Source organism: Rhinatrema bivittatum, chromosome 11 (assembly GCF_901001135.1).
Source record: "Rhinatrema bivittatum chromosome 11, aRhiBiv1.1, whole genome shotgun sequence".
Lineage (NCBI taxonomy): Eukaryota > Metazoa > Chordata > Amphibia > Gymnophiona > Rhinatrematidae > Rhinatrema > Rhinatrema bivittatum.
In genome coordinates, this window is record NC_042625.1 from 100,693,742 (window position 1) to 100,716,959 (window position 23,218).

The window sequence follows — 23,218 nt, forward strand, 5'->3', positions numbered from 1 at the left end:
ACCCTGACGCCAAGAGCCAAAACCTCAAAAATTCTTTTGAGAAAAAGCTCCAGCTTCCTATCCTGGAGGTCCTTGAGAGCTGCGCCTCCTGTCATGGGAATGGTCGTGCGCTTAGCGATCGCCGTGACGGCCGCATCCACTTTAGGAACCTTAAGCAAATCCAAGGACTATTGGAAGCGGATAATGTTTTTCCATGGCTCTACTAACTTTCAGGCTAGCCTCCGGAGCATCCGATTCCCGAGTCAGTAGCTGCAAAAGCTTCGGGTGAAAGAGGAAGGTTGTAGGTGGGGCTCTCAAACCTGACAGAACAGGGTTCCCCGAGGAAGGTTCTCCACTGGCTGCGGAGCCTGAATATCAAGCTCTTTTAGAACATGATGAATTAGAGGATCCAGCTCCTCCCTGCGAAATAACCGAAGCACCTGTGGGTCATCCCCTTCTACTGGAGCGGATTAGTCATCATTATCGCCCGTGCCCGCCGTGGAAGGGTCTAGAGGCGCGGGGACTAGGGGGAACAGCTGCTGGTACCACTGTGACCGGGGCTGGATGAGGTATAGGAGCTGTAGGAACTTGCCCGTCTGCAGGTCTAGGAACCTTTGCCTGTGGGAATTGCTGCTAATCCAAATCTGCCTCTGCTTCCATATAGGCTTTATGCAGCAGCAAAACAAATTGAGGAAAAAGGATGCTGCCTCTTAAGACCCTCCCCGGAGGCATGGCAGGAGGAGGGGGAATAGGAGGATCTTCAAAATCTACATCCAGAGGTCTTACGGGGCTTAAATCGGGAGGAGACAGTGGGAGTGGAAGATCCCCTCCCCCAGAGCTGCATTGGAGCCCGAAGCACCTAAAATGGCCGCCGTTCCCACGCTTATTGGGGACAGGGCAGGTCGCTGAAGAGAAGCCGGCTGCCTTCTACCAGAGCCGCGCGAACGCGGTGAAGACATTCTTTTGCCTGAAACAGGCAATTGTGAAGGCCCTTCGCCAGCGGGGAGGCAGCGGTGACAGAGGCCCTCACGGGAGAGCCGCACTACCAGCTCTCCAGAAGCAGGACACTTCGATCCCCTCGGCATGGCTGCACAAAACAGCTGAGCAATCAAGTATGTGCCTCCAGAGCCCCGGGCACTTAAGACAGGCTTTTTTTTTTTTTTTACAATGGAGCTGATTAAACCAGGGAAATGCACCTCCCTGGACAGCAACAGTATACAGCTCCCTTCAGAGGAATGTAACGTCTCTGGAATCGTAGGGGGGAGGGACTGGCCCACCGGTAAATCCCCCCATACCCGGGTATCACTTAGGTCCTCCGGGTACCGCGGCTGGTGGGCACCAAGCCCTGCCTGCTAACAAGAGGGGAGAAGGATCTGTACTCTCTTTATGCTTTTTTTTTTTTTTTTAAACCACAGCAGGTGGCACACTGGGTTATCAGGGGGTGCCTTCAGCTTTTTTCTCTGACTCCATCTGCTGGAAGGGAGGCATAACCCAGCAGTCTGGACTGATCCTGGTACGGACAGGGAAAGGGTATTTTAAGAGTTGTAGACGTTAGGGGAGATGTCTTTGAAAGATCTCTCCCCTATAGACTTGAAGGGAGGCTTGCACAAGGCTTTCAAAATCAAACTGATGTTCCATGGGGGGGGGATCAGATGCTGTACTCCCCTCATCTGGATGCAAGGTTCTAGAAGACCCGAGCGCCTTCCCTCTGTAGCAGGACAATGCAGCCACCTGCCCTTCAGAGAGTTCAAGGCAAACCCCTTTGCTAAAAGGCTGGAATCTTTAGAATCGAAGTACAAGTGGAGAGTGCCCTGACTGCAGACACCAGGACTCAAAAACCTTTCCAGACTGTTATATAAGCCAAAGAAGAGGTCACCGTCCTAGTCTGCCACAATGCTGTAATAACCTTAGAGCCAACCTTCACTTTCAACCATCTCCTTTCAAGAGCTAAGCCGCAAGACAAGCGATCCACCTGATTCAAGATTGAACCTGCCGCAGAAGACCGGGAACATGACTGAGTCGCAAGGGCCCTTCCATCTCGAGGCTCACTACATCTACAAACCATGACGCATTCAGAATCACCAGGCCTCAAAGCCTCTCCACATGCCTCACTACCTAAAGGGAGAAACATGTACAGGAGACTCTGAGGCTAGGACAAAGCTTCTAGGTCTTCCAATCCCAACTCCTCTCTGCCACTGAAGAATCTTTGTGCCCTGGCATTTTTAAACCTTGTCATCATCGGATTTAGCTGGGGACTTCAAACTGGCCTTGAGGAGGGAACATGCTTCTTCTGCCACTCACTCACTCTCTAGGGTCTAAATTTGTACTTAGTCAAGAAATCTGCCTGCATATTCTCTATCCTGGTGACATAAGAGCAGAGCTCACAGGAGCCCCTCTGCCCAGCGTGGATCAACAGCCCCACCTCCAAAGAAACAGATTGATTCTTGGATCCTTCCTGCCTATAGACATATGCTACCGGCACATCATTCTCAGACAATGCCCGTGCTGCCTTGCCTCAAAATCCAGCTCTGGAAGAACTTTAAAGGCCTCCTATATTGCCCTTGGCCCCCACCATATTATGGATCAGGTGGCCCTGAGCTGTCTGACCCTGGCAAATGGCACCCCAGTGACAGACTGGCATCCATGTTCACTAGCACTCAATCCCCTTGGACAAATCGTCACGTGAAAGTCACCACGAAAGACTCAATCTGGCCTCCCCTTTAAGGGGTAGCCTGAACTTAGGAATCCTCCATCACAGGATTACAAGGAAGAACAGAGTCCTCTGCAACGGACTCTCATGAACTGCTGCCCTAGAAACTAGATCCAACATGAAAGTCATGGGACACAGCACTTTAAGATAATCCCATACTCTGGGCACCTCAATCCTCAATAACTGCTGCACCAGGCTCTGCAGCTTCAAACACCTTTCCATGGAAACCACCACCTTGCCTATCTGTGTCTCAAAATGAGCTCCCACGTACTCTAGACTGAGTCGGAACCAGTTTGCTCTTTGCAGTATTAACCACCTAACCAAGTTTCTGCAATCCCATTGAACAAGCGACAACAAGCATCCTCCAATTCTCCAAGGATAGATGAACCATGATGCCATCCCAACAAAGCAGCACCACACCATGACTTCAGAAACAGTGTGAAGAGTGGCTGCCAGTCCAAACAGCATTGCAACCCCCAGCACTGCAAACCTAAGAAAGCTCTGATGACACTAGCATGAGGGAGGTCAGGAAAGCCCTTTGCCCAGACCAGAGAGTCTCCAATACGAGAAGTAAGGACTCTCAACAGGTGCACATACTTCCTTTACATCTAAAACAGGCCCTCCTTCTGGCACCACTGAGTAAATTGAATAAGGGCTCAGACTTGCTTCATTCTCCAAAACCAAAACTATCGCAGCCAAGAGAGCTTCACCCTTTATATGGAAAGCCATGAAGGTCTTGACCAGAGGTCATGCAAAATGTAAGGAATAACAGTCTCTTGCCATGATCTAAGGTTATGCTGGGCCACTCATAAAATAGGGAGCAACAATCCCCTATATATACCACTGGAAAGTGAACCAGAGGGATACGGACGATGTGAAGGCCATTTCCCTGGTCGCCCGAATATCTGCCTACTAGGGAAGTTTTACCAGCACCCTTACACTTGTCTTCTGGTAACTTGGAGCATTGGCTTTCCCAGCTTCTCCAGATCGTCCCCAAAACAGCAATTTACCCTTGAAGGGAAGGTTACTAACTTATCCACCACCCAAATGCGCAACCAGAGAAGCCGCCTCGCTGATACTGCTGACAACGTTTCTGGCCCTGCATTGTGGAACTAAGTGCCCCATGTATTAAGGAGAAAACCAGATTTACTCAAATTTTGCAAAAGTTTGAAAGCATATTTTTCCAAACAGGCATTTTGCATGAGTCAATAACACTAGTCCATTTATAATGAGGTTCTTATTCAGCAAAAGCCAACATTATTGCCTAACAGACTCCACCCTTATTACCATCACAAGGGATTAAAATAGCCAGACCTGGTCGGGGGAAAAGCAAGATGGCCGCCGCATGAAAAGGTCGGCAAGATGCTCTCTCCTCATTTCCTAGAATTTCTTACCTTTATCGAAGAAGAATGCCTCATTTAAAAAGAAAAGCTAAGCTAAGGGAAGTAGCTACCTCGTCTCCAGTATCCGACAATCAACAAACGAGAATTGAGACTTTCTTTGCCGCCGTAACAGGGACCCAGCCGGAGGAAGCAGCCGCTACAACTGCCGAGGCAGAGCAGGCAGTGGCATTGATGGCTGATGAAATCACTCTGAGCCCTGGCAACCCCATCTCCTATCCAACCCGACACAGTGTCATTAGAGGTGAGTCCCCAAAGATTTGAAATTATGACTATACCTGCCTCTAATTTTGGACCTGAATTACTGAGGGGTGACTCATCTGGATGCAGTGAAGAGAAGGAAATGGAAGCCATCGAGGAGATAGTGCGGGGGAGCACCTCAGGAAGGGAAGTTATGGCAAAAGAAAAAAAAAAAAACCACTCATTGACATACTGACTCCGATGGAGAAACCAAAGGTCATAAACTGGTATACAATAAAGAGCTTGGAAACAGCGGTGTTCAATCTTACAAAAATAACTCGAGTCAAATGTGAGATTTTTGAATATTGAAAAAGAAATGAGTCTTCAAGTGAATAAGATCCAGCAATTAGACACGAGAGTTGAAAAAATACAGACATATTAAGAGTTGGTGATATTTATTTATTTATTTATTTATTTATTTAAATGCTTTTAAAATATACCGACATTCATAGGACATATCATGCCGGTTCACAATCAACATTGTAAAGGAGGAAGAGGAAATTACAAATAACAGGGAGGGGGGAGGTGGAGCAGTGAAGGAAAAAGGAGAGGATGGGGGTCAGGTGACAGTAAGCGCAGAAGTTGCGGGAAGGAGAAAGGTAGTGAAGTGCTAGGGGAGAGAGAAATTGATAGGAACTGTGTTAAAAAAAAAACTGAGAATAAAAAATTAACAAATTTACAAAATCAGGAATTCCCTAGGATGCATCAACGGATTAGAAGGGGTAAGGGAATTGGAAGTGGCAGTGGAGGGGGTTTAGGTCTGATTGGATGAATTTAAAGAGGCTAGAGAACTTGGAAAATCAGACAAAACTCCTGAATTTCAGAGTTCTCAACTTTCCATTTGTGAGAGAAATTTCTGCCTATGAAATGTTTAAGGTTTACTTGATTAAAATGTTAAAGTTCCCAGAAGAAGGATTACCTGTTGTCTCAAGAATCTACTATTTACCATCAAAAGAGAGGAAAAGAAGATGATCAAGAATTGAACATTGATTTAACTCAAATATTAGAAATGTCTGGAGACACAGAAATTACAAATAGAATGACTTTGTTTGTTGCAGACAGAGAGCTGATAACGAAAAGATTCTTCCGCAATTATACAGAACTTTTTCATGGCAGGAAAACCTGGATATTTCTAGACCCGCACAAGAAAGGTGGAAAACATTTCTATCTATGCGACAAGAAGTGACGGCTTTAGTCTTAGATAACCCAGCAGGTGTATCATAAGATATCAAAATCCCAAATATATATTTTTTCAACCCATACAATTGCAAAGGTTTTTGGGACCATTAACCCCTAAATAGTCAAGATGTGTGAGCAGTGCAAGTTCAGTTTGTCACCTGTTGGTTATAAATGTTGGAAATTATTTGTAATTTAATAACCGCTCAATTATTTTCCCTCATGGATTACTTAGAAATTACAGATTTGAAAATGCTGTTAATGTGAGTCGATGAGAAATTGATATGGTTTGATTTATGATGTATCTGTTATTGGCAAAATATCGAAGATATAGTGCTGAAAATGAGAAATAAAAAATTAAAATAAAATAGCCAGACCTTCCAAACAGAGACTGCAGTTTTATTTTATAGTATTTGTTTTTATGCTATTGCATCTTATTGCTATTATGTATGTTACCTGATGCCGCCTAGAAATGTAGATAGGAGCAGCATACATTTTTAAATAAAATAATCCTGCAATAAATGCTAAACCAGTCTCCTCCCGAGAAATATTCTTCAGGATTTGCAACCGGAACCTGCAGGACCCACTAGCGTACGAGGGAGCCAGCACCACTGGTTATCAGAATCCTTCTCAGGAAAGCTTACCCTGCCCCACCCCAGGAGCCCTTAATCCTCCAGATGGTCCAACTGCAGGAGGTACAGTGCCTTATGTACTAGTGTACACTCAAGCTTTTGCTCTGTCTCCATCTGCTGGTAGGGAAGGAAAACCCATTCATTTGGGCTGGTCTGCTGGACAATAAAGAACACATTTCTGTATTATTCCACCACACAAACCATACATACACGCAAGCTTGCATGCACATTCCAGCAGCAGACAAATCCCAGCTAAACCTTCCCTCTCCATTGGCTCAAACACAGCTTACCATTAACTATCTGCAACACCATAAATACCACTAAAAGTAACAGTGCAGAGATGTAGGTGTGCAGACATTAAGAGGAAAAGTACAGAAGAGACAAATATGAAAAAAGAATAATGGACACTAGTGTAAAAGAGTTGGTATCAAAATAAGGTAGCCATCCACAAAATACAATTTTACACATAGTAAAATAAATGAGAAATGACTTACTTTTAATACAGTCAGATGAATCCAGAAACAAGTGGGTTATGCACCTCCACCAGCAGATAAGAGAGAGCAAACTGACATCACAGTGTGTAACACCCTGCAGTGACATCTCTTCAAAATCAACTGTGGACAGACTAGCAAAAACCGATTAAAAACCGAGAACCATTTCAGCACTCAGCCAACACTGAGCTCAGACAAGAAGGTAACATTCGTCCAGGAACTGGAGGACCACACTATAAACATTCGGTAGCCAAGGGAGGGAAGCTGGATTCATCTGTCTGTCCTAAAGAAAAGGAAATTGTCAGGTAAGGAGTAATTTCTCATTTCTTAGCATCCAGTCAGATGGATCCAGAACAAGTGGGATGTACCCAAGCTATTCCCGAACAGGGCGGAAGGCTTCCCGCGATCCAGACAAAACCGCACGTGCAAAGGCTGCGTCCTCCTGGGCCTGACACATCCGGACAAAGTGCAAGCCCGGGAAAAAGTGTGTAAAGAGGACCACGTCGCAGCTCTGCAAAATGTCGATGGGAGACTATTTTATTTCAGGCCTGAGCCCTGACCTGACTAGGTAATGGCTTTCCAGCTTCAACGTATGCAGCCGTGACTATGTCCTTAATCCAGCCAGCTATGGTAGCCCATGAGGCCAGCTCTCCCTGCCTAGTACTGCCGTGAAGGACAAACAGGCGATCTGTCTTCTGTAAAGGCTTAGTAACCTGACAATATGTCTCAACATCCAAGGGTTCCAACAGATACTCCTCTACAGTGACCACCTTTGGTAAAGAAGGGACAGTACACAGCTGTACTGCCCCCAGAGTCACCCGGAGAAACAAGCCTTGCAGCTCAGAACAAATTGCCACAAGAAACACTGTTTTCATAGGTCACTAACCGCAAGGACATGGTACGCATCGACCTAAACGTAGGACCCGCTAAGAGATCAATACCAAATTTAGACTGAGCCACAATCGCAACACCCCACAGGAGCGGCATACACTACTGCGTGACATTGGCCACATGGCCTGGACCATGCACCAGCACACACTCCTACTGCACTTCCTCCAACAGCTCCTCACCTTCGCCAAGAACTACATTCCTGCCTCATGAAACTTTTTTTTTTTTAAACAACTTTAATATTCCAGGCAAGAGAAAATAAATACCCCCAGGCTTGTAATTACAGAGCTGTCAGCGGGTTCCAAGCTGCTTTGTGAAGGGAGAGGGTCTAGACTACCACAGATGCACTCCACGGAACTCTGAAGCAAGTTAAACCAAAGGGACACCAACCCCCTGCTCGTCTAAAGGAAAATTAGTTTCTTACCTGATAATTTTCGTTCCTGTAGTACCAAGGATCAGTCCAGGACACCTGGGTTGTGACTCCGCACCAGTAGATGGAGACAGACTAAAACTTGTGGGCGGAGCCATATATGCCCCTGTGCCAGTCACAGCCCCTCAGTCTTACGGAATGTCAAAGTAGAACACAACCAGAGAAGTAAACAAAACTAGATACCGCTAACTAACGGGGAAAGAAATACCCCTTCTGGAAACGGACTCTCCAACCGAGAGAGCGAACAAGCGGAACAGAGCAAAGCACAACACAGAGCGGACTCTCCATTACTTCAGCGCAGCACTGCGGGCGGGATCCTGGACTGATCCTTGGTACTACAGGAACGAAAATTATCAGGTAAGAAACTAATTTTCCTTTCCCTGTACGTACCAGGATCAGTCCAGGACACCTGGGATGTACCAGAGCAACCTACTGAGGGTGGGAAGCAGAGAGTCCCGCTCGGAGTACCCTCTCTCCAAAACCCCCGGAATCGGTAGCCCGGACATCTAGCCGGTAATGCCGGATAAAAGTATGCAACGACTTCCAGGTGGCCGCCCTACAAATCTCTTGAGGCGACACCTGAGAAGCTTCCGCCCAAGACGCTGCTTGAGATCGAGTCGAGTGAGCCCGCAGCCCCACGGGAAGAGGTTTTCCCCGCACCAAGTACGCCGCACCAATGGCCTCCTTGAGCCAACGAGCGATCGTTGTGCGGGACGCTGCAGCTCCTTTCTTTGGTCCAGAGAACAGGACAAACAGATGATCTGTGACCCGAAACGGATTAGTGACCTCCAGATATCGGAGGAGGGATCTCCGCACGTCAAGCCTCCGTAACTCCCTCTCTTCGGTAGCAGAGGAGTCTCCGCCCGCAAAAGCGGGCAACTCCACCGATTGATTCACGTGAAAAGACGAGACCACTTTCGGAAGAAAGGAAGGAACCGTCCGTAAGGAAACCCCCGAATCGGAGATACGCAAGAAAGGTTCCCTACAGGACAGGGCCTGTAACTCGGAAACACGCCGTGCCGAGGCAATCGCCACCAAGAATGCCGTTTTTAAAGTGAGATCCTTAAGAGTCGCGCGTTTCAAGGGCTCAAACGGCGCCGTGCATAGAGCGGAGAGAACCCAGTTGAGGTTCCAAGCCGGACAAGGAAGACGTAACGGGGGGCGAAGGTGCTTAGCACCCCGAAGGAAACGAGCAATATCCGGGTGAAGCGCCAGGGAGTTACCTCGCAAACACCCCAGCGCCGCCACTTGGACCCGTAGGGAACTGCACGCCAGACCTTTGGCCAGACCCGCCTGAAGGAACGCTAGAACCTCAGCGACAGAAGCCGAAGTGGGGTCCACCCCTCGCTGCACGCACCAGTCCTCAAAGACGACCCAGACACGGACGTAAGCCAAAGACGTCGACTGCTTCCTGGAACGCAGTAGCGTGGCCACCACCGCATCTGAATAACCTTTTCTCTTCAGTCGATTCCTCTCAAAAGCCATGCCGCGAGACAGAAGTGATCCGCATCCTCCAAACAGACGGGGCCCTGATGGAGTAGGGCCGCCATTCCCTGGAACCGAAGGGGTGCCGCTACTGCCAGTTGTACGAGGTCTGCGAACCACGGCCGGCGAGGCCACTCCGGTGCCACCAAGATCACGTTGGCCGGATGCAACTCTATGCGCCGTAGAATCTTGCCGATCATCGGCCACGGGGGAAACACATAGAGCAGCACATCCGTCGGCCAGGGAAGCACCAACGCATCGACGCCTTCTGCCCCCCGCTCTCGTCGTCGACTGTAAAATCGCGGGGCCTTCGCGTTGTGCCACGTGGCCATCAGACCCATGTGGGGCACCCCCACGTTTCGCAAATGAGAAGAAACGCTTCGTCCCCCAGCTCCCACTCTCCGGGATCCAGACGATGACGGCTGAGATAGTCCGCCTGCACGTTGTCGACTCCCGCAATGTGAGACGCTGCGAGGTTGCTGAGATGTAGCTCCGACCAGGCCATCAAGCGCTGAGCTTCTTCTGCCACCTGGGGGCTCCGGGTCCCCCCCTGCCGGTTGATGTATGCCACGGTGGTCGCATTGTCCGACAACACTCGGACTGCCTTTCCCCGCAGCAAAGGTAGAAAAGCCTGCAGGGCCAGACGGACCGCTCTGGTCTCTAGGCGATTGATAGACCACTGGGCTTGCGACACTGACCATAGGCCTTGAACTGAGCTCCCTAGACAGACCGCTCCCCAACCGGAGAGGCTGGCATCCGTGGTCACCACTGTCCAACTGGGCACCAGGAGAGAGATTCCGGCGGAAAGATGACTGGGGTCCAGCCACCAACGCAGGCTGTACCTCGCGTGTCCCGCTAGAGGAAGCGGTAAGTGGAAATCCTCCGAGACCGGCTTCCAGCGGGAAAGCAAGGATGACTGTAAGGGTCGCAGATGAGCGAACGCCCATGGCACCAGCGCCAGCGTGGAAGCCATAGACCCTAGGACCGTAAGGTAGTCGCAGACCCGCGGTTGGCGGAGAGACAACAAGCGGTGTACCTGAGTTTGCAATTTGACCATCCGTTCGAGGGACAGAAACACCTTGCCCTGCTTCGTGTCGAAAAGAGCTCCCAGATATTCCAAGGTCTGCGTGGGTGTCAGATGACTCTTGCTGAAGTTGACCACCCATCCCAGGGACTGCAACAGATGGAGGACCCTGGCCACCGCCATCCGACACTGACCCTCGGACTTCGCCCGAATCAACCAATCGTCCAGGTATGGATGGACCAGGAGACCTTCTCGGCGCAGTTGCGCCGCCACCACGACCATCACCTTCGTGAAAGTACGAGGGGCCGTTGCGAGCCCAAAGGGGAGCGCCCGAAACTGGTAATGCCGACCCAGAATGCAGAATCTGAGGAAGCGTTGGAACGACGGCTGGATGCCTATGTGAAGATACGCCTCCGTGAGGTCCAGGGAGGCCAGGAATTCGCCTGGCCGGACCGCAGCGATGACTGACCGGATCGTCTCCATTTTGAAGCGAGGAACGCGAAGGCATCGGTTCACCCCCTTGAGATCCAGAATTGGTCGGGACGTGCCGTCCTTCTTTGGAACGATGAAGTAAATGGAGTAACGGCCCGTTCCTCGTTGGCTGACCGGAACGGGGGAGATAGCTCCCAAGTCCTCTAGGCGGCGGATGGTGTCTAGCACCGCCGCCTTCTTCTCGGGAGCCTTGCAGGGTGAGACCAGGAACTTGTCCACTGGAATGCGAGCAAAATCTAATGCGTAGCCGTGTCTTATCACGGTGAGGACCCACTGGTCCGACGTTATTCCGGCCCATCTCTCGAAAAACGACAGCAACCGCGCCCCGACGTTGGGAACGGCGTGCTGAGGCTGCGGCGGGAGAAGGGCCGACCCCCTTTCATTGTGAAGATTTGGGCGCCGTGATGGCCAGGGCACCCCCTGGTCTACCAAAGCGCCTCCCACGAAAGGACTGCTGCTGCTGCTGCTGCCACTGTGGGGTACGGGAGGAGGAAGACCGGAACGAGTGCCCCGACGACCTTTGAGGCCGCGCCCTCCTGGGCCCACGAAAGCGGGACCTGGCTGAAAAGGAAGGCCGCGACCTGGATCTATCTTCGGGCAACCTGAAAGCCCTATTTTCCCCCAGGGAAGCCATCAAGTCATCTAATTCCTTGCCGAACAGCAATTTACCCTTGAATGGCAGCGCCCCGAGGTGAGCCTTAGAAGAGCCATCCGCCGCCCAGTTGCGTAGCCACAGGAGGCGGCGCGCCGAGACAGACGCCACCAGGGATCTAGACGAAGTGCGCAGCAGATCGTGGAGTGCATCTGCGCCATATGCTATTACCGCTTCCAACTTATCCGCTTGCGCTGCCTCGTCTGCCGAAAGATCCGCATTGGCTTGAAGGACCTGAGCCCAGCGTAAGCCAGCTCTCAAAGCGAAATTCGTACACATGGCGGCCCGAATTCCTAGCGCTGAAACCTCAAAAATCTTCTTGAGCTGTACTTCCAGCTTCCTGTCCTGAAGGTCCCGAAGGGCTGTCGCACCCGTAACCGGGATAGTAGATCTCTTCGTAACCGCCGAAACCGCCGAATCCACCTTGGGAAACTTGAGAAGGTCCAGCGCATCCTCCGGGAGCGGGTAAAGTTTGTCCATGGCCTTGCTGACCTTCAACCCTAACTCCGGAGTGTCCCATTCCCTGAACATGATGTCTGTTGAAGAAAAATGGAACGGAAAAGCAACTGCTGGTCCCGTGAGGCCTAACAGGACCGGATCCATGTTCGCTTCCTGACGAACCACCGCCGGAGGAGGGTTTATTCCCAGTTCTTGGATAATGGCTGGAATTAAAGGTGGCAATTCATCCCTACGGAAGAGCCTGACCACTTTGGGATCGTCTCCTTCAACTGCCTGTGAGCCTTTTGCTACGCCGGACGTAGCGGAGCCGTCCGCTCCCACATCGTTGGGTTCCTTCTGGGTCTCCTCAGGGGAATCAGCGTCCTCCTCGGGGGAAGAATCGGTGTCCGCCTCCTGTGGGACGCCACGTGGAGGCCGCTTCCCCCGCGAGGCGCCCTGGGGCCCCTCCGCGACCCCCGAAGGCTTCCTGGACCTCTTCTGCGGTGGAGCTCTGCGAGCCTCACTCCGGCCGCGCTTGCTTTTTTTATATTTCAGGACCTTGCGCAACAAAAGCGCAAGGTCCTCCGAAAGGGAGCTCGAGTCCGAGGAAAAATCAGCGGGACTCCCCGGGGACCCTGTGTCCCCCGAGGGACCCCCTCCGACCGCGATCCGCTGCGGGGAAAGCGCGGGAGGCAAGGCCGAAGGCCCTGCCGTTTCCCGCGCCATTTCGCGGCCCGTGGCCAAAATGGCCGCCACTCCCGCGCTAAGCGGGAAAAGCTCTTGGGGCTTTTCTGCAGCGCCCCCCCCCGCGCGAAGGCGATCGCGCGGGCCGAAAACGAGCCCCCCGAGGCGCCCCAGACGTCCCCTCTCCGCCGGGATGCAGGCCGCGCACAGACTGTCGCGCGAAAGACGCGCGCGCGCCGAGCCACAGGCCCGGCAGACGGAGCCGCGAGGCATGCCGGCGAAGAGGCGCGAAAACGGGGCAGCAGGAGCGACGAAAAATAAAGAAAAAAATTCGAACGGCCTCCCCCAGTCGGCGGCGCCCCCCCTGCGAGCGGCGACGCGAAGCAAGAGAGAGCCGGCACAAAATAAAAAACAAACCTTTTTTTTTTTTTTTTTTTTTTTTTTTAACAAAAAAGCCTGTCGCTGTCCACGGTCCTGGAGCCCTAATCCAGCAGGGGTGAGTGAACCGGGCTCCCCGGTGTCACCCCTGACGCTGCTACTAGGCCAGCTGGGTCCTCGACCCTAGCAGCGGCCTCAACCAGGGGGGGGTGGTCCCCTCAGAACCTCACAACCCCCCTGGGAGGCAGGGCGAAGGGACCTAAGTGACAATTTAGAAAAAATTTCCCAAATAGAAAACACCGTAGCCTAAACTGGCCTAACGAAATCAAAAGAACCGACCCTGACGGAGTACCAGAACCAGGGCAGGCAGGGCTGTGACCGGACCTGCACCATCTACTGGAGACAGAGTAAGACTGAGGGGCTGTGACTGGCACAGGGGCATATATGGCTCCGCCCACAAGTTTTAGTCTGTCTCCATCTACTGGTGCGGAGTCACAACCCAGGTGTCCTGGACTGATCCTGGTACGTACAGGGAACTCAAACCAGGGAGGATGGCCCCAAATCTTATCCTTTGCCTCCTTGCTTCTCTCTCCAGACTGCAGATTTTACACCATCTACTGGAGACAGAGAAATACTGAGGGACTGCAGGAGGCACACTGGGTTACGTACGGTGTCAGTGAGACTCTCTGTCTCCATCTGCTGGCAGGGAGGCAAAACCCAGGAGTCTTGTCTGATCTGGGGTATCAACAGGAATTTTTATTTTGTGGATGTTATTTTATTCATACCAGTTTTTTACAGTAGTGTCCATTTATTATTACTCCTTTTCCATATAGGTCTCTGTAGTGTGCCATGCTTCTGTTCTTTTCCTGTTGATTGTGGTCAGTGGCCTGTTTTTTGATCAAGTCTAACTACAAGTCTCAACTCTGCCTAGATAGTGAGTCTCAGAGACAGACTTACCATCCGGTTCATTGCAGTAAGTGGCTGGATCAGACTGCAGACTGTACAAGCGAGCCTAGAACAGAGCACACACAGTTCAACCTGCAACTCTATCCCATTGGCCATTAGGGGAAAAAAGTGTCAAATTCCATGTGTTTGAAAATAGGGTTTCACTCTCAAACACTTGATGTTTCTAGAATTTTTACCGTTTCCTTATTCTGCTTGGCCCATCTTTATTACTTCTTATTATTTTAAGGTTTTAAATTGTTTAGGGTTTTTTTAAACATGGTTTTATGTTTAATTCTAATTGTATGTAATGTGATGACATTGTAAACTGCTTTGACAATATTGCATGGATTAGCAATCAAACCAAATCAAAAAGAAAATTGGTTCTTACCTGCTAATTTTTGTTCCTGTAGTACCACGAATCAGTCCAGACTGCTGGGTTATGCCTCCCTACCAGCAGATGGAGACAGAGAAAAACTTGAAGAGCATCCTCTCTTAACCTTGTGCGCCGCCTGCATCCTTTCAATATATAGAAACATAGAAATGACGGCAGAAGAAGACCAAACGGCCCATCCAGTCTGCCCAGCAAGCTTCACACATTTTTTTCTCTCATACTTATCATTTTCTCTTAACTCTTGGTTCTATTTCCCTTCCACCCCCACCATTAATGTAGAGAGCGGTGATGGAGCTGCATCCAAGTGAAATACCTAGCTTGATTAGTTAGGGGTAGTAGGGGAAGTAACCGCCGCAATAAGCAAGCTACACCCATGCTTATTTGTTTTACCCAGACTATGTTTTACAGCCCTTGTTGGTTGTTTTTCTTCTCCCCTGCCGTTGAAGCAGAGAGCCATGCTGGTTATGCATTGAAAGTGAAGTATCAGGCCCTTTTGGTTTAGGGTAGTAACCGCCGTAACAAGCCAGCTACTCCCTGCTTTGTGAGTGCGAATCCTTTTTTTTTTTTTCTTCTCCCCTGCAGTTGAAGCTATTCTGGATATGCGTGAAGCCTCAGCTTTTCTTATTCCCCTGCTGTTGAAGCAGAGAGCTATGCTGGAAATGCTTGATGTATCAGCCTCTCCCATGCCATGAAGCAGAGAGCCATGCTGGTTATGCATTGAAAGTGAAGTATCAGGCCCTTTTGGTTTGGGGTAGTAACCGCCGTAACAAGCCAGCTACTCCCTGCTTTGTGAGTGCGAATCCTTTTTTTTTTTTTTTTTTTTTCTTCTCCCCTGCAGTTGAAGCTATTCTGGATATGCGTGAAGCCTCAGCTTTTCTTATTCCCCTGCTGTTGAAGCAGAGAGCTATGCTGGAAATGCTTGATGTATCAGCCTCTCCCATGCCATGAAGCAGAGAGCCATGCTGGATATGCATCGAAAGCGAAGTATCAGGCACATTTGGTTTGGGGTAGTAACCGCCGTAATAAGCCAGCTACTCCCCGCTTTGTGAGTGCGAACCCTCTTTTCTTCTCCCCTGCCGTTGAAGCAGAGAACTATGCTGTATATGCTTGGAAAGTGAAGTATTAGGCTTATTTGGTTTGGGGTAGTAACCGCCGTAACAAGCCAGCTACTCCCCTCTTTGTGATAGCAAATCCTTTTTTCCACATTTCCTCTTGCCGTTGAAGCTTAGAGCGATGTTGGAGTCACAGTAAGCATCTGTATGTTTATTTAATAAGGGTATTGTCTCCGGGCAGTAGCCATCTTTCTGGTGAGCCACCCACTCTACATTGGCGGTCTCTTGACTTTATGGATCCACAGTGTTTATCCCACGCCCCTTTGAAGTCCCTCACAGTTCTGGTCTTCACCACTTCCTCCGGAAGGGCATTCCAGGCATCCACCACCCTCTCCGTGAAGAAATACTTCCTGACATTGGTTCTGAATCTTCCTCCCTGGAGCTTCAAATCGTGACCCCTGGTTCTGCTGATTTTCTTCCTACGGAAAAGGTTTGTCGTTGTCTTTGAATCATTAAAACCTTTCAAGTATCTGAAAGTCTGTATCATATCACCTCTGCTCCTCCTCTCCTCCAGGGTGTACATATAAAGATTATCCAAGCAATAACAACGAAACAAGCAAAAGTGAACATTTAAGAACAATAGAACTTTAAACAGGAAAGCAACCTGTAGTCTTCTTCCTTAGCTTTCTGCAATAAAAACGTAATATGAGCGCTGACTATCGGAGCCTCTTTGGGGGGAGTGTCTGGACTGATCCATGGTACTACAGGAATGAAAATGAACAGGTAAGAACCAATTTTCTTTTCCCTGTACGAACCCGGATTAGTCCAGACAGCTGGGATGTACCAAAGCTTCCCTATTCAGGGTGGGACGATGAAAGTCCCACGCGAAGAACTCCACTGGCAAAATTACTGACATCTGGAGCTTGAACATCCAAGCAGTAGTGACGTGCAAATGTATGAAGTGTTTTCCATGTAGCTGCCCTACAAATTTCCTGTGGTGAAACTAGCTGAGATTCAGCCCAAGAAGCCGCCTGTGACCAAATTGAATGAGCTTTTAGACCCTCAGGAACAGGCCACCCTTTACAAATGTAAGCGGGCGAAATAGCATCTTTCAACCATCGCGCAATTGTTGGTTTGGAAGCTTTTTGACCCTTCTTGGCAACGCTCCACAAGACCAATGATCTGAAAGGATGTGCGACCTCCAAGTAACGTAACAGAGATTGCCTGACATCTAACAGACTGAGCTCTCTAGCGCGTGGAGCATTGGCCGATAAAGTTGGAAAAGCCAGGAGCTCAAATGATTGGCTTAAATGAAAAGCAGAGACAACCTTTGGTAAAAAAGGAAGGCACAGTCCAAAGAGAGACTCCCGAATCAGAAATCGTCAAAAAAGGTTCCCTACAAGAGAGCCTGCAGCTCAGAGATCCTGTGAGTTGAACAGTCAGCCACCAAAAATACCGTTTTCAACATGAGGTCCTTCACCATGGCTTGTTTAAGGGGCTCAAAAGGCGGATCACACAAAACTCTAAGCACCAAATTAAGGCTCCAGGACGGACATATTGGACGGACAGGGGGATTCAAATGCCTCACTCCTTTGAGGAAATGCACCACAACCGGATAGGACACAACCGAACTGCCCACAAGAGAACCCAACGCCGCCACCTGCACATGGAGGGAATTATAAGACAAGCCTTTTGACAAGCCGCTTTGCAAGAACGCCAAAATATGAACCACAGAAGCCTGTCTGGGAAGGATGTCAAGCTCCCGACACCACGTCTCGAAGACTCTAAAGACCCTGACATATGACAGATGTAGATGTTTTCCTGGCCTGGAGTAGTGTAGTAATTACTTCCTCCGAATAACCTTTCTTCCTTAACCTTCTCCTTTCAAAAGCCAAGCCGCTAGACAAAAGCGATCTGCCCGGTCAAAAAACAGGGCCTTGATGAAGCAGATTTGGAAGATGGCCGAGCCGTAGGGGGTCAGTCTACCGCCAGATTGATTAAATCTGCAAACTACAGCCATCGGGGCCATTCCGGAGTGACTAGGATCACACTTCCTGGATGAACCTCTATTCTGCGGAGAACCTTGCCCATCGGGGGCCATGGAGGAAACACAAACAGGAGTATTGTGGTTGGCCAAGGAAGCACCAACGCATTGACTCCCTCTGCTCCGTGATCCCTTCTGTGACTGAAGAAACGAGAAGCCTTGGCATTGTCTCGCGTCGCCATCAAGTCAATGTAGAGAGACCCCTACAGTCGAGAAATAAGATCCATCGCTCTGTCAGACAGTTCCCACTCTGGAAATCCGCCTGTACGTTGTCTGTTCCGGCGATCTGAGACGCTGCCAGAAGAGCAAGATGCTGTTCCACTTCTTCAGCTATGGCTTGATTCTTGGTGCCGCCTTGATGGTTGATGTAAGCTACCATTGTCGCATTGCCGGACAGAACTCTGACTACCTGATTGTGTAACAAGGGAAGGAAGTGCCACAGAGCTAATCAAACTACCTTGGTCTCCAGGCGGTTTAGACAAGCTCGATTCCTCTTCTGACCATTGGCCTTGGACTGAGTGGGACTGACAGACCGCCCCCCAGCCAGAGAGACTGGCATCAGTGGTCACCACTATCCAAGACGGGACCTAGAGGTCTATGCCGTGCGACAAATTATGCAGGCAAAGCCACCATCCAAGACTGGATCTTGCGAGATCGGTGAGTGGCAGAGGGAACTGGAACTCCTCAGACTTGGGGACCCAACGGGAAAGCAATGCTCGTTGTAATGGTCTCATATGAGCAAAGGCCCAGGGGACCAACTCCAAGGTGGATGCCATGGATTCGAGGACCTGTAGATACTCCCACTCCCCAAAGTTTGGGACTGACAACAATCACCAAACTTGCTCCGTCAATTTGGTTATGCGGTCCAGTGGAAGAAATACCTTTCTTATTTTGGTATCTAACCAGGCTCCCAGGAAGTCCATCGACTGACGGGATAAGGTTGGTTTTGGGTTGGTTGACCACCCAACCAGCGATTCCAGGAGACTGACTACCTTCCTGATTGCTTCTATGCAAAGGTCCCTCGACTTCGCCCTGATGAGCCAGTCATCCAGTAGGGATGAATGAGAAGACCTTGTCACCGCAGAGCTGCTGCCACCACCACCATAACTTTGATGAACATCGGTGAGCCGTGGCCAGACCGAACGGTAGAACGCAAAACTGAAAATGTCTGCCCAGGATCATGAAGCAAAGAAATTTCTGATGGTCCTTGCTGATAAATATATGTAAGTATGCTTCCATCAAATCCAGGGATGCCAAGAACTCGCCTTTGCATACCGCCACGATAACAGAGCGTAGAGTTTCCATATGGAAGTGTGGTATCTTGAGAGCCTTGTTTACCTTCTTCAGGTCTAGAATAGGGTGGAAGGAACCCTGCTTTTTTGGGACCACAAAATAGATGGAGTATCATCCCGTATTCCATTCGTCCTGGGGGACAGATGTTATCGCTCCTGGGGACAGCAGGCGATCGATCGTCTGCCAGACGATCTGGGATTTGGCGCAGGACCCGCAAGGGGATACGAGATAAAAATCTTGAAAAGGCCGAGCAAATTCCAAAGCGTAGCCGTGTTCTATAATGCTTAGAACCCACTGGTCGGAGATTATTCTGGCCCATTCCACACCTTGAATACTGTGTACAGTTCTGGTCGCCGCATCTCAAAAAAAGATATACGGTAGTTGCGATGGAGAAGGTACAGAAAAGAGCAACTAAAATGATAAAGGGGATGGAACAGCTCCCCTATGAGGAAAGGCTGAAGAGGTTAGGGCTGTTAAGCTTGGAGAAGAGACGGCTGAGGGGGGATATGATAGAGGTCTTTAAGATCATGAGAGGTCTTGAACGAGTAGATGTGACTCGGTTATTTACACTTTCGAATAATAGAAGGACTAGGGGGCATTCCATGAAGTTAGCAAGTAGCACATTTAAGACCAATCGGAGAAAGTTCTTTTTCACTCAACGCACAATTAAGCTCTGGAATTTGTTGCCAGAGGATGTGGTTAGTACAGTTAGTGTAGCTGGGTTCAAAATAGGTTTGGAGAAGTCCATTAACTGCTATTAATCAAGTTTACTAAGGGAATAGCCACTGCTATTAATTGCATCAGTAGCATGGGATCTTCTTAGTTCTGGATAATTGCCAGGTTCTTGTGGCCCGGTTTGGCCTCTGTTGGAAACAGGATGCTGGGCTTGATGGACCCTTGGTCTGACCCAGTATGGCAATTTCTTATGTTCTTATAATCATCCCCTCACGTGAGGAATCGAGGGATGGGCCAGCCGTATCTCATTGAGAAGTCTTTGAGCCAACGGCCGGAGCGGTGCTACCATCCCGAGTGGGTCTGCGCCCTCGAAAGGAGGAAGACAAGACTGCAGCCTAGTCGATGGCTGTCTGTCCTACAGGCTGTGGTCTGCTCTGACAAAATCTCTATAGGCCCCGGAAAAGTGATCGGGTGGAAGGAAAACCCAAGGATTTAATCAATTGCTCCAAGTCGTCAGCAAAGAGAAATTGTCCCTTGAACAGCAACACACCCAACTGAGCTTTGGATGATACATCCGCTGACCAGTTACGCAGCCAGAGGAGCCGCCTTGCCGAAACTGAAGACATGGTGGGAGATGAGGTTCGAAGAAGGTCATATAGAGCATCAGCTACATATGCAATCACTGCTTCCAAACATTCCACCTGCTCAGATTCGCCCAGAGGGAGGTCTCTGGAAGTTAACAATTGTTGGACCCAGCGGAGACTCGCTCGGAGATACTACACACTGCTGCTCGTATGCCCAGAGTGGACACACTGAAGATATGCTTGAGGAGAACTTCCAGCTTCCAATCTTGAAGATCCTTGAGCGCCGCTGCTCCTGCGACAGTGGTCCTTTTAGTGACAGCCGAAACTGAAGCGTCCACCTTAGGGGACCAACAGCTCCAGAGACTCTTCAGTCTAGGGATATAGCTTATCCATAGCTCAACTTACTCTCAAGCCGGCATCCGGAACATCCCACTCCCGGGTCATTAATTGCTGAAGCATGGGAAGAAGAGGAAAAGCTTTGGTGGGAGCCTTTAGCCCCGGGTCCTCGGAATCCTGTGGGAGAGGATGCTGAGGAAGGTCCACTCCAAGCTCAGACAATACTGAGGGAATCAGAGGGTCCAACTCCTGCCTATGAAAGACTGACCTTCGGATCGTCCCCGTCCAAAGGAGCCTGCTTTCCCAGGTCCTCCTCTGACCCCGCGCCGCCTGTGCAGATCCAGGCACAGGTGAAGGACTCCGCAATTTAGCGACCCGCAGAGAAGCTGGTGTGTCCAAATGCTTGGCCATTTTGGGGGGGCGGAAGGACAGCTCAAAAAAGCAGCCGAACCCTGAGAAGACTGGGAAGCCAAAAACGCTTTGTGCATAAAGAGCACAAAAACTAAAGAAAAAGCATTAGAGCCAGCCTCATCCCCCCACCCCGCCCCCCCCCCCAGGGGCTCTGGCACCTCATAAAAATCGTCCTGGTCAGGATCGGAGTGATTCCCAGGACTGGCAGAGACACGGGAGAGATCGGGTGGGAGCTTTACTGTCCCCATTGCTCTGGCTTGAGCCTCTTGAAAGTACTAAAAATGGCCGCCGTTCCCGCCCTGAGGGGAAACTGATCGGCCTGAGGTGCTGGCCTTTTAACTGCATCTCGGGGCTTGAAAGTGCTTCTAGTTCTTCCTCTCCTGAAAGGCACCGTGAGCAGAGGCCTGCACGGGAGAGCCTGGTCGAAGACTCCCTGCAGGCTGTGTATGAAGATGGCCGCGGCATTGTGGAAAAACGGCGCTGCAGCGAGGGAAGCGGCAGAGAGTCAGAACTCTACAAAACGCGCTGGTGTCGCACTCGAAGCTGAACGGAAAGCAGCCGCTAAAAAAAGGTGACTGCCAGGCTGCTTTCAATTAATTTTTTTTTTCTCTGGCTGATCAGCGAAGGGAGAAGAGGGACCGGACCACTGGTGTCTTACCCCGGCGCCTTACCTGCCTGGAGCCCTGCGGGGTAACCAACTCCAGCTCCTTTACCTACTACCGGGGGGACGGCCCCGCAAGACCTACCTACCCCCTGGGAGGAATCGATGTCTCTGTTTTTTTGTTTATTTTTTGCTTGATTCTTGTTAGAGAAACTTTTTTTTTTTTTTTTTTTTTTTTTTAAAAAAGGTAAATTGCCTTAAACCCAAGAACAGGGCAAGACTGCAGGGTTTGCACTACCTCCATCTGCTGGAGACAGAAGGGATGCAGGAGGCACACCAGGTTAAGAGAGGATGCCCTTCAAGTTTTTCTCTGTCTCCATCTGCTGGAAGGGAGGCATAACCCACAGTCTGGACTGATCCGAGTACGTACAGGGAACAAATAATTATCTCAACTTTAGGTACAGCCTCTGCCATTTTATATAGAAAAAGCCCCTTAAATGACACTAGAAGTTTTATGGTTGTAATGTAAACCGTAGTGATAAGTAACGCTGTTATTTGAACTTCGGTATAGAAAAGTTATAAATAAATAAATAAAAGTGTAATTCATTGTCATATTTTTAACTGCACAGACTAGGATACATCTAGAGAGAAAACACACACAGAACAATACTGAGAGAAGATAGAGTCCTACAATGACAAATATCAAGGCCAATTTTAATGACTGAAGAGCAGTAGCTAACAGCCAACTACCAGCAGACTTGTTCTAGGGCATGCACAGTTCTCTTCTTGAATTTGTAATTGATGTATGGATTAAAACTTGTATCCTTTATACTAATAAGCAAGTAATAGAAGAATGAGATAAGCACACAGTCTAGCATTCTATCTACTTCTCCATTTGGATCAGGATTTTGCCTGCCAGCTTGTCGCTATGCAGAGTTCAAGGTGCAGTGCATAGTTTGCCAGCCAAAAATACTCATTTTACAGCCTTGAAAACTGCACAAGATTCACCTCCTTTCATGTGCTCACAACTGCCCAAAGTCTGGAAATTGCATCCCTAACGCTTTAAAGTAATTAATTGGGTACGCACACACACACTGCAGTGTGATCTAATAAGCCTCTCTTCTAAAATATCACACACACACACAGTGGCACCCTTTCCTGCGTACATAATCCCACTCCCTTAGGGCCTGCCAGATCTAAAAGGTTCAAGCAACTGAGATCAGAAAGTAAATCTATGTCAGGGGGAGGGCTCAGGCATAATCAAGATGAACCATCTGAAAAGGTTTTACACAGTATACATTTGATAAGCTTTCCCCTCCACTCCATTTTCTTAAGAAATTACTTTTCCTGGGAAATATTCAAGGAATATTTGCAATGTATATTGAAAATGCCTAGTCAATCAATACCAGCATTAGCAAAAGTTTATTATATACTTTCAAGACTTGAAAGAGAAAAGCAAGAGGTAATTGATACAGATCTACCCCTTAGAGCCACGCTTCTTGTATCCTGTTTCCAACAGAGAGAGATACAGTTCTCAGTTTATTTCTTAGACATCGTTTGGAGAAATTTCACGGACAACAGGTATGTACATACCCTACCTAGCAAGAACGACCCAAATTAGAAGGAAAGAATTCCTGAGATTAAAATCGGAAGTTCTTGCCAGGGGTACTGGATTTATATTGAAATATCCATGCAGGTGTGAAATAAAATATTTGGAGCATAAATGTGTCTTTTGGGAGGTATCTCAATTACAGGTTTTTCTGGATTCCATCCCCCAAACACGGGAA

General features: G+C 49.3%; 1 protein-coding gene across 6 annotated transcripts in view; it reads right to left on the minus strand.

Annotated features, from left to right (window-relative positions):
- The window catches only part of LOC115073545 (BSD domain-containing protein 1-like), a 40,290-nt gene that overhangs the window by 13,782 nt on the left and 3,290 nt on the right, over nt 1–23,218 (minus strand). For all 6 annotated transcript variants that reach the window (XM_029572063.1, XM_029572062.1, XM_029572064.1 and 3 more), the window contains exon 5: nt 14,057–14,111. In XM_029572063.1, coding sequence (XP_029427923.1) covers nt 14,057–14,111 — 55 coding nt within the window. The remainder of the gene's footprint in view (nt 1–14,056; nt 14,112–23,218) is intronic.